At 35.4% G+C, this 12541-nt stretch overlaps 1 protein-coding gene across 18 annotated transcripts in view; it reads right to left on the bottom strand.

The window, feature by feature from the left end:
- Positions 1–12541, bottom strand: part of PAM (peptidylglycine alpha-amidating monooxygenase) — a 278511-nt gene that overhangs the window by 44447 nt on the left and 221523 nt on the right. For 9 of the 18 annotated variants that reach the window (XM_005557444.4, XM_005557445.4, XM_065546598.1 and 6 more), the window contains exon 15: positions 9784–10104. The exons of the other annotated variants lie outside the window; for them this stretch is intronic. In XM_005557444.4, coding sequence (XP_005557501.3) covers positions 9784–10104 — 321 coding nt within the window. The remainder of the gene's footprint in view (positions 1–9783; positions 10105–12541) is intronic. 18 annotated transcript variants of the gene reach the window in all.

Raw genomic sequence — 12541 nt, 5'->3', positions numbered from 1 at the left:
AGTGAGAAATTTAATCCATTTACATTCAAGGTTATTATTGGTAGGTGAGGATTTATCTTTGTCATTTCATTAATTGTTTTCTGATTGTTTTGTATAGCCTTTTTTTTCCTTTCTTATTGTTTATCATTGTGGTTTGATGTTTTTTTGCAGTGGCAACACTTGAGTCCTTTCTCATTTGTGTGTTTGCTCTGCCACTAAATTTCATTCTTGTGTTTTTGTGATGGTAGCTATTGTTCTTTTGCTTATAGAGGTAAAATCTGGACTTCCTTAAACATTTCTTGTAGGGATGTTCTAATGCTAATGAATTCCCTCAAGTTTTGCTTGTCTGGGAAAACTTTGCTGGGAATAGTATTATTGGATGAATTGTTTTTTGCTTTTAACATTTCGAATATATCAATTTACACTGTCTCCTGATCTGTAAGGTTTAAGCTGAGAAAGTTGCTGTTAGTCCGAAGGGGGTTTCCTTATTTGTGACTTGATGCGTTACCCTTGATGTTTTTAGAATTTAATCTTGTTTTTAACTTTTGAAAATTCTACTATAATGTGTCTTGGAGAAGACCCTTTATGTTGAAGCTGTTTGGGGAACACTGGGATTCCTGTATCTGGATATCTATATCTCATCCAAAATGGGAAATTTTCAACTGTTACTTTATTTCATTAAATAGGTTTTCTATACCTTTGTCCATCTCGACACCTTCTAGAACAATAAAAATTACAATATTTGGTCAGTTTACGTGTCCTATATATCATATTATGTAGGCTAATTTTTTAAATAGTTTTTCTTAACATCTTTTTTTTTTTTTTTTTTTTTTTTTTTTTTGAGACAGTCTCACTCTGTCATCTAGGATGGAGTGCAGTGGTGCTGTCTTGGCTCACTGCAACCTCCTCCTCCTAGGTTCAAGTGATTCTTATGCCTCAGTCTCCCGAGTAGCTGGAATTATAGGCATACACCACCCCGTCTGGCTATTTTTTTTTTTTTTTTTGTATTTTTAGTAGACATGGGGTTTCACCATGTTGGCCAGTCTAGTCTCAAACTGCTAGCCTCAAGCAATCTACCAGCCTCAGCCTCCCAAACTGTGGGATTACAGGCATGAGCCACCATGCCTGGCCTTACTGGGTTATTTTAAAAGATGTCTTCATATTCAGAAATCCTTCCTTCTGCTTGATCTAGTCTATTGTTGAAGCTCTCAACTGTATTTTTTTATTTCATTTGATTAAATTCTTCAGTTCCAGGATTTCTGTTTGACTCTTTTTTATAATATCTCTTTGTCAAATTTCTCATTCAGACCATAAACTGTTTTTCTGAATTATTTGTATTGTTTATCTGTGTTGTCTTCTATTTTACTGAGCTTCTTTAATATCATTATGTTGAATTCTGTTTCAGGAATTTCATAGATTTCTTTTTTGTTGAGTGTGTTACTGGAGAATTATTGTGTTCCATTAGAGGTATATTTCCTTCTCATGTTTCTTGTGTCCTTACATTGATACCTCTTATGTGGTATGACAGCTGCTTCTTACAATTTTATTGATTGGGTTTCATAAGAAAAGATGTTTTTCTTTATAGATGAACTATAGTGTTGGTTGAATAGGGTGGTTGGTTTTAATTCTAAGTGGACACAGTAGTATCTGTATGACTTCTTTGGTATAATCAGCATCAGTGGTGTCTCTGAGTTCCTCAGCAGCTTAGGCTGCAGTTTTTAGTAGAATCTAAGGTGAGCCTTTGCAGAGGACAGGGACACAAGGTGGGTTGATCCTTGGGCCCCACTGGCAGCAACAGTGAGTTGAACATGACAGGCTTTAGGCCCCTAGGTAGTGTATGCAGATATCAGTGGTAGCAGGTCCAGGCAGCTTACTCAGGTTCTGGCAGTGGCAGTGGTGGGCTGGGTAGGCAGTTAGGTCCTTGGGCCCAGGGGTGGCATGCATGGCATTAGTGAAGGCAGTATCAGCACTGAACCTATCCTCAGATCCCCATTGGTATGTACACCAGCAGTGGTGGTAATGGGCTGGAAGGACCAGTCCTCAGGCCCCATGTGGCTCATGCAGGTGGGTGCTGGCAGCAGTGGTGATGGCAGGCTTGAAAGACCCATCCTTAGACCCCTGGGAGGAGTGCACAGACACCAGTGGTGGTAGACGGGGTGGGTGAATCCTCAGATCCCTGGACAATGTGTCTGGACTCTGGCAGACTGAGTTGATTCCCAGTTCTCAATGATGTGAGCAGGCACTGGCAGGGGCAGTGCTGGGTGGGGAGGAACTGTCCTTAGGCTCTCTGATGTTGTATGCCCATGGGAAATTTAAAATATGGGGTGACATGATTAATGCTGTATATTTGAAAGTGAACTCTGGAAACAGAGTAGAGGCATTACATTTAGAAATGACTAGATAAATCAACAGATGGATAAGTCATTCCCCTGTCAAATTTTTAAAATGATTTTAAAGTTGCTTAAATCTCAGACTGCACTTCCTTCATTCTCTTCTCATTTAGTTGTCATAATTCTGTACTCATTCACCACTCCTGAAGCTTCTAGATGGGTTCCAAAGGAAACTCAAAGCTCATGACAATGCAGATAGTTAATTGCTTTCATCACGTTCTCAGAGCTCAGAAGCACTACAACTAGACAGAATTCTTTAAGGGCAAGGATCATCCCTTATTCACGGTTTTGTCACCAACTGTCACACAGGGCCTGGCCTACTTACTGTATGGCCTGATAAATGCATTAAAGTCTGTGTTTTAGTTTCTGCTTGTTTATGGTATCAACTAGCATTCAAATTCCCCTATAACCTTATAATTTATCTGTACTAACTTTTCACCCATAGCAGAATGCTGAAGATAGTTTGAGAGTACTCAATGAAAATGCTAATTGGCTAATTACTATCAATAAAGACAATAAACACATATAATGGCTTCTGGAACCTTTCTATTCAGTGGTCTACCAACTAGGTACTGGGAGCTAAGTGCTCATGAAGATGCAGTTACTATTCTGACAGAAAATATGCAACGTCTAAAAATTGCATTATTTTGGGGTCAAATATGAATTTCATAAAATATTGGAAATACTGTTTAAAGAACTTTAATCTGGCTATGAATGATCTCAGTTATCATATGCCCTTAAACTGGTAAGTGCTTGGAAGTCTGCAAAAAAATATGGACGCATAGGTTGTTTTGAGCCTATCTTCACCAATTACAAAAACACTCATTTGTCACATATTAGAATCCTTGTAGGTTGGAAATGTTCAAGAAGGAAAATTAATGTAAATATCTAGAACGTATTTATGAAAATATACACCTTCAATGAATTTTCCAAACAGTAAAAATGATGTGTAAAAAAAATGTATGAAGTCTAACACCATGAGCAACCTGGTTCTTTTAGTACTGAATGTTTAGAAAATTTATATTAATTATTGTTAGTTTTATTTTAAACTGTCTTTGCACACTTACATTACTTAGCCAAGTGTTCAGAACTTTCAGGATCTGAGTCTCTTTATTAACCAGAAATTCTAGGATAGTTAAAGAAAAACTGAGTTCATGTTTTTTTCTGTGAATATTAGCTAAGTTAATTAATGTTTTTGCTTCCAGTGTCCCCATATTTTTAATTATCCGGTAGTTAAAGGCTATTCCCTATATGATGACATGATCAAGAATAAAGGCAGTGATTTAGGACTAGTGTGTATGTAGGTGGAATTAATACTGATTATTATTCCAATTCCTGCTCATCATGACATGAGAATCAGAGAATGCTAGAACCATATCTGAATTATTCCATACAACTGTCTCATTTGACAGGAAAAGAACTTCAGCCTTGAGCCAGACTACAGGCCTCAATTTCAGGGATAGTTTCTAATCCCCAATTAAGGACAATTTCAAATCCTTATTAAAGAAATTATATGATGAAATATATTTGAGTTCTACCTTAAACACTTTTGATGATAGAGCAGTTAAAAATTCTAGTTCAGATTTCTCTTAGTTATTATTTAAGAAATGATTCAATATATGACTAGTTAATGCTACAGATTTACAGTGTTAGCCTAAAAATTAAATACAAATTTCTTACCCATGACCTTGGGCAAGTCACTCCCAACTCTGTCAGTTGCTCTAAATTCAGATGGCAAATGATAGAATTATTTCAAGCTTGATTGCTTGTTTTTAAAATCTGGAGTTGAGAACATATTACTAGAAACAATACTTTTAGAAAAATAAGGTAAATACACATTAGCTATTGATCCTAGTAGCTTTAATACAAATTTGTTTTTGTTTCTAAAAGATGATTAAAAAGTTGAAAGAAATCTTGAAATCTTAAAATATTTTTTCCAGTGACATATAACACTTTTTAATGATAAATAAAATATATCATTCTATAAAGAATCCTTACATTTATTATAAATAAAGGTTAATGTACAGCTGCATATCCTGCCATATATTCAGAAAAAGAAGTTACTACTTTTAGAAAAAAATTAAATACAGCTTTAAAATTGCATCAATTAATCATGAAAAAGATTAATAGATTGCACTTTTTCCAGAAAGAGATTAATATTAGTGATCACTGTTGTATTCACATGAAATTATTAATAAGTATTTGAAAGGGCATTCATTTATCTGTGTTACACAAAGACTAACAGAGCTAAAGTTGAGAAAAAAACATAATTTCAAACTCAGAACTATGAATTAATTTCAGTGTAAAAAGGCTCTTCACATTTAAGAAATAGGACTGAAAAAAATCACTAGAAGACTTCAACAAAAACAAAGTATGGTGCTTGCTTTTTCTGTACTTGTAAATTTTCATCTTTTGAGAAAAGGAAGACTTATTTTGGCCAGGGATTGTTATACATCAGAAGTGCCAGCAATAACTATAATTAACTAAAACTATTGTAGAAATATTTATACCAAAGTAAGAAAGGAAACAAGAATTAATTATAATGTTTCATTTAATGGGAGTGAAGTGAGGAAGAGATTTACCATATAAATAGGGGCTCAAAAACATTAGCAAAATTCTTTTCCTTTTTCAAGTTGCTTTAATTGCAACTGAGATTTTAATCTTGGTAAAATTGGCTGAATACTGACTGAGAAAGCATGACCTATTGATATACCTATAATACCTACAGTTATTACAATTGTAGCCTGAGATAATTAGATGACTGGAAAAAAATCATCTTCCTATTTGTATATCTAGGGTGTTTGTGTATATGTGTGTGTGTGAGAGAGATGCAGAATAACAGAGTGATTAAGAAGCAAGACTTGGGAGCAAGTCTGCCTGGCTTTGCATCTTGGTTTCTTGAGCTGCGGCATTTTGGGTATGTGACTTAACCTTTCATCACTTTCTTCCTCTCTAATGAATCAATGCATGTAAAACGCTAAGCTTGGCTCAAAGTAAGTGCTATGTATATGGGTTTTTGGTTTTTTTTAACCATTCTCCTCCCCCCAGAGATGAAAATTCAGCCAACTGAATGGTTTATTTTACCCTGAAAATTCTGCAAGACTTGAACCTAGAAGTAAGACTATGACTGAAATATAAGAATGGACTCTGGAATTAAGTACAAGTTGTTCATAGAAATGAAGAAAACACTAAATGTATCGTAAGAATAATTGAACACCTTCTGAATCCTCTTATCTGATCAGAATTGTCACACAAATGCAGGTGTATTTTCTCACATGCAGAGGTTTATAATACATACTGAATCAGGCTTCCACATGCAATATGTGGTAGTCCAATCAAATCTGCCACTCAATAGCTAGTTCTACTTTTTAAATGTTCAATGAGTCTAGTTTCCAGAGGGCAAATAGAATAAAGATACCTAAGATTTTGTTTCTACTCTATTAATGCTATCTCTATCTAAACTATTAATGATAGAAACTAAACTATACCAAGTTTAAAAAGAAGTGCATCTGAATCTTAGTTTATTGAGGTTAGCATTTTCACACTGTATGTCATATATCACATGCAAACATCAAGATAGATCAATGTAAGTGATCACACGTTTGAAGAGCCACAAACTCCCATTGTGATAAAACACTGCCAAGTCACTTTTTTCTCAACTTATCAGCTTAAAGTGCCAAATTTTGCTGCTTTCCTGCATACTGCAAGAAAATTCTCTGTCTCATAAATGCTGCTTAAGATCAAGTAATCAATATTTATACTTTGGTATTTCATTTTAAAAATCTCAAACATAACATGACAGTAATGGTAGCAGTAATAGTCACAACTGTTAATGTATCATAACATTTTTAAATGCTTTCTGCATGCTGACACTGTTCAAAGCACTTTGCATGTATAATATTATTTGACCTTCACTTGAACTCTGTGAGGAGTATACTATTATAATCCTCATTTTATAGACGAGAAAACTAAAGCCCAGATTTTTTTTTAAATACTTGCCTAGAGACCACATAGAAAACTGTATAGCTGGAATTCAAAGCCACCATGCAGTCGGGTACCTGGACCTGTAATATTCTACATTATACTGTCTCCATGAAGCAGTTTCTAAATTTGATTTTGGCCAAATACAGAACTGCTTTTGGGGAAGCTGTATTGTGTGTGTGTGTGTATGCACGCGCACACGCGTGCGCATGTGTGTGTTGGGAAGCCTGTGATTATTACCTCCTACTTGATGGGTGTCCTTTCAAACAACAGTTTGAAAACCTCTGGTCTAGTCTATCTGAACTTGTCCAGGAAGTTTCTGTCGCTAATGCTGTTTTCACAATTGTCTAGAGTTTTCACATCTTCACCAAAAATCATGAAGATAAAACCTAAAAAAATGCTATTTGCAGATATTTTTAGTCCTAGAGATACAATAAGACACAGTACTTAACTATCTTGTTCTGGGGAATGATAAGGACTTTCTCAGCTGTGCAAAGTCAGCAGATATCATTCTATTGTGTTCTTCATGCAGCTTGGTGACCACTGATATCCAGCCCATACTGAAGTGGAGAACCCAGTTTTAAAGGCAGATGCCAGGGTGGAAAACAAGTGGAATCCTGATCAAACTAAAGGTTCAGAAAACAGTATGTTTTTGAAACCCTCAGGTGTTCCTAGGCCTGCCATATAGGCACAACCAGATTTTTGAGCTGATCTGTTAATTTCACCTTTGAACCCTCAGGTCAACTGGATGGGCTTCATCAGCATATTACAGTTCCAGCATATAGATAAACTGATGAAATCTAAAATACTGCCACAGAAAACACCATTGTATTAGATTATGCTGGTGTCAACAACTGGGGCCATCAGAACAGGGTTCTGAATAGAAATATCTCCATCGTCTAAGCAATGAGGGTCCAGTGTTCCTGGGAAGTTTATCTGAACTGGGCAAGCACATTAGCATCTCTTTGAGCACAATTGTATTGAAATGTAAGAAACTAGAAGATGTACACTGGAAATAATAAAGTCCAAGTTTTAGATTTAGATCTGTGACCTCATTCAAATAGATTAACTTCTGGCTTCGGCTTCTTATTTGAAAATTAACAACAGATGTCAAAGATATCTGAAATAAATATGAGCTATAATATTAAGCAACAGACCAGCCTGACATTTTTGTTTTTATAATAATCTCATATAAAAATTACTTTCTTCTTTGCAACAAATATAATTCCTTATTGCAAATTAGGCACTTAGGGAAACAGTTAATTCCTCCAGACCATTAGGCTCATTCTCAGCTTTGCCTGGAGTAAAGAAAGGGTATGAAAGAAACAATGGAAGATTATATATCAAATTTCTTCTCCTTGACTATACCCTGAGGACTAGACATTAATGAGATTGCTAATAAATTTTATTAGGGCCCCTATATGCTAATAACTTCCTACTTTATTTTTTTGCAAAATGGAAGCTTCCCGAGGATAGGTTTTCCTCTGGCTTACCCAAAGGAATGAAACAGCATCAATTAAAGTTAGATATTATACTGCATTGTAGTAAATGGTGAAAGAGAATTAAGAAAAAGCCTTTTAGAAATAGCTTACCTAATTATGAGTTTTTGTTTTGCATTTTATTTTTTAAAAGTTTTCATAATTAGAGTAGTGAAATTACATCAAATCATTTTAGAAAGGAAATACATGTTCCTTTCTTAATTTGCAGTTGTGCTATATGTTTCTATGACTCATTGTTATTCACTTCAGTGACATTCACAGGAAGGAAATTTCCCTAAACAGATCCTAGAGAAGCATTTTTCTCTTGAGCACTACCATTTGACCACTTTGGAAAGTATGAGGATATTTGCTAAGTATATGCACTTGGGTATTTTAAGGGCTTATTTCGTAGAAAAACTGAGTAAGTTTCAGAAATGCGATATCTTAAGTCAAATTCTGACTGTGACCTTGACACTCTTGATGCCTACAAATGACCAAGATACCATTTCAAATCCAAGAATAACAAAGACAAATCATGGAACAAATAAAGTATGCTGCAACTCACATTTCACACATGAACACAATTGTATTCCCACCAAAGAGGCTCTTTTCCCTTTTATATTTCCATGTTGTCTGGGTTACAATTCACTGTCCTTAAAATATAAGTTCAAGCAGACATTCCTGTGTGTTTTGAAATGGATAGGGGCATGATAAACTGTAAATTTCTAGGCATCATACTCAGAGATGCTGATTCAGTTGTTCTTTGATAGGATTCAGGGGTCTAAATTTTTCTTACACACCCTAGGTGATTCTGAGGCAAGGAGGTCCAGGGACCACCTCGTGAGAAAACAGTTTTATTCGACAGATCCAGAATGAGCTACAGCAGGGCTGATCCTGTTTAAACACAAAAAGTTAAAAATCCAGGTTCCAGTTAACATCTCACAGAAACCATTACGCCAGTACCAATGGACTATGTTTTGAAACTCTCATGTGAGCAAAAGGCACTGCATGCTATTTTTTTTCAATTATAAATAAAAATCAGCTGGGTGTTGAATAATTTATGGCTTCCTACAAAGCTGAATTTGAAAACATCAAGCTGGCAGCCTGTGCCATTCCAACCCACACATGGACAGCTGCCATGCACGCATATCCGTTACTTTTTTGAGATTATCTCCACATGCTGTATTATCTGGCTTTCCACATTAGCAAGTAACATGAAGCACAATCAATATCACAGAGGCCACAACACAATTAAAGACAAAGATGAGGCATCCATAGCTTGCTGGTACGGAAACCTGAAGGGAATAAGGTATTCTCCTCTACTTATGGAAGCCTATTTGGGATAAAAATAAAGATAAATCTGATAGTTATGGACTTACCAGAGGTCCCTTCAGAAATACTCAACTTTCCAATTAAGATTGTAATCGATAATGAAACTTAAAAAATCAAAATCATAAAATGGTTATATTTTACAAGTCAACTGGATGAGAATGTTGAAAGTGTAAAATTCCTTTGAGAGGAATTTTATTACCTTACAAGGAGATAGTATATGAGCATTTCTTACACTGGGACTTTACATATCAGGTTTTGAATTTTCAATGTATTTCCATTGAGCAAAATGAAAAATAGTCAATTGTAAGAATTTTTATCCTGAATTTCATATGCCGCATTTCCCCAAATGATCCAAATATCCAAATATTTTTTGGTCCTTGTAGTTCTGGCTCACCAATAGAACAGACACTAAATTTATGCAGTAATAGACCAAAACAAAAACAAAAACAAAATCTTCAAAGGTGGTATCTGATAGCCCAAATCTGAGTAATATTTTTTCCAATGGTAATAAGTCCTTTTCATTGATGAATTTTTTCACCCATTAATTCTTATTCCCTTCAGGTTTTGCTAATGTGGAGTGTAGCATTTCACACTTTATTGCTTAAAAGAAACCCTACACGCACCTCCTGTGTGTTCTGGTTCCCAGGTGCCTTCACCAGGTAGGGGCTGCTGTAATGAGGAAACTCTGCTCTCTGGTGGCCTCAACGTAGATACTAGTCTGTGGAATTTGTGAATTCTGTCTCTGACAAGAATAGCATTACCCCTCTCATGTTCTGCACCCTCTCTGGCATCAGACCGACCAACATCCTTTTTTTGGACTACATTTGCAATCTCGGCTACCAGGTCTGACTCTGATTCTGCCTTTTCTGTAGGATTATATTTGTGCACATGAACAACATCTTCCCTTTCTCCTAGCAGCTTGGAAAGTAGTGAATAGAAATCACCTGTGGAAAAAAGAGAAGAGATAAGGGCGTGGAGGTAGATAAGATTGCAAAATTTACAAAATTTGGTGCTTTAAAAAATATCTACTCATTTCTCATAATAAACAAGAGAGAAGTTTGCACTCAGACTTTTAAGCATAGGAGGGGAAAAAAAAAGAAAAATTCCTAGACCAGTGAATTACTTTATTTCAAAATCATCTATTTCTTTATGTTATAACATCTATTGACATATTAGTAGGAAAAAATAATGCTTATGTAATTGCATGGCACATTTCAATAAATGGTTTGCACAGTATAGTTTAATTGATATGGAAATTAAGAGCTCATCAGATTTCTAAAATAAAATATCATCAATAGCTACAGTAGATAACAGCTACCTGCACAAGAAACTCTTTGCAGTTGTCTTAAAAAACTTATTAAAGTGTAAGTCATAAGAAATGAAATATACATTTCTCGAGCAGGAAATATACATTTCCTGTAAAACACAAGTAAATGTGTATCCATTTGACAATTGAGAAACCTAAATTTTATTATTATTTTGTTAGCAGTGCTACTGTCAGTAACTCTAGTTGTTCCTCTTAAACAAAAAAATGAGCAAGTGAGAAAAATAATTTTTTGAGGAAAGAATACTTTTAAATCAGCTTCAAACAAAGGAAAAGATTTTAATAAACTAATATCATTAGGGTGATTCGTCACTAAAATGTATTTTATGCCTTCCTGTATTAAGGAGTAAACTTGGGTATGAGACGCCAATTCCATGAAAGCAAATTATTTATAAAATATTATCACATATACAAAATATGACTACAGAAAGTTCATGAAGTATTTTAACCCTCATCATTCCCACGATGACTTCTAATACATTTATATCAACTGTGTGAATGGTAAACATATTCTCAATGAAAACACAAATCTACTCTCCTACACCAAACCCAAGGGCAACCACCAATTCTTCCTTTTCCTCATCCTATACTAAGTGCTGCTAATGAAGAAATTACTTATGACTATGGAGTCCTGTTGCTTACATTTTAATTACATTTACAGCACAATTAGAAAACATTTATAAAATCTCTTTTCATGACCATTAGGAAATGAAAATGCTAACTGGTTTAGCCATGATGTATTTCACTGAAGAATATATTATTAAGAAGATGGTGCAAGGGGAGATGGAGTCTTTTCAAAATGATGCTAAGAGATTCTGTCATGTTTATAAGTAGCCTTGGTTTAATGTTTCAAAGTAGGTTTTCAGTTCTTGCCAGTGAAATCAGCTTATCCCAGGTGAAATCTTCAGTCAGAAAATAATTACCAAGTAATAGGGCCAATCTCAGTAAAATGAACAAAGCAAATTGTAAGTCAACCAAATCTATTAGGGCGCAGTGGCTTTCTGCCTCACAGAAGAAAAATTAATACAGTACATTACTGCTAAATTCTCATGTACCACACATTAAATATAAATAGTTTCATATGCTTATACAATGAAACGTCTTATTTAGGAAATAAAATACAAGAGTATTTCAGGGAAAGATAAGCCATTATTTAAAAACTTGAGGCTGGGAGTGGAGGCTTACATTTGTAATCCCAGCACTTTGGGAGGCCCAGGCAGGAGGATCACTTGAGCCCAGGAGTTCGAGACCTGCCTGGGCACCAGAGTGAGACCCCATCTCTTTAAGAAATAAAAAAATTAGCTGGGTTTTGTGGCATTCAGTTATAGTCCTCACCACTTGGGAGGTAAAAGTGGGAGGACTGCTTGAGCTCAGGCGTTCAAGGCTGCAGTGAGCTATGATCACGCCACTGTACCCCAGCCTGAATGACAGAGACAGACCCAGTCTCAAAAAAAAAAAAAATTAAAATTAAATAAAAACTTGAATCCATACATTTAAGCTATTATTGTTATTGAGACAGGGTCTCTGTCTTTCACTCAGGCTGGAGTACAGTGGCGTGATCATGGCTCACTGCAACCTCTGTGTTTCGGGTAGTCTTGATGGAGGAAGACAGGTTCAGAACTATGCACAGTCATTCAGGTTGGCAAGAGAGAATCTAAAAGCTGTGATTAAAATATCAAAGGTAGGGCATTCCAGTTCATGTGAATTTATCATTTTAAATTGTCACTGGGTTAGGAAAGCAAAAATTGTTAAAATAATGTAACAGGCTTGGCTGCACACAGTTACACAGGCCTTGCCAGAACAAAGTTTCAGAGCAGAATCTCTACAAACATCTCCTTACATGAGAGAGACAGGCCACTAGATGGCTATCTCTTACATTCCTATGCGCAAATCGGAAAGAGTTTTTTCCTCTTCTAGTGTACTGGATATCATATAGAATCCTGAAATGTCAACCAATTTTCTTAGTCACATTAAGATGTTTCTTTAGAAAATACATCTAATGAATATAACAGAGTAGAACATAAGTAAAGCAAGTTGGTGGTCCTGACCCCTGTGTC

Source organism: Macaca fascicularis, chromosome 6 (assembly GCF_037993035.2).
Source record: "Macaca fascicularis isolate 582-1 chromosome 6, T2T-MFA8v1.1".
In the NCBI taxonomy this organism is placed as follows: domain Eukaryota; kingdom Metazoa; phylum Chordata; class Mammalia; order Primates; family Cercopithecidae; genus Macaca; species Macaca fascicularis.
The sequence above is the reverse complement of the archived record's forward strand: the minus strand, read 5'-3'. Positions and strand labels throughout refer to the sequence as shown.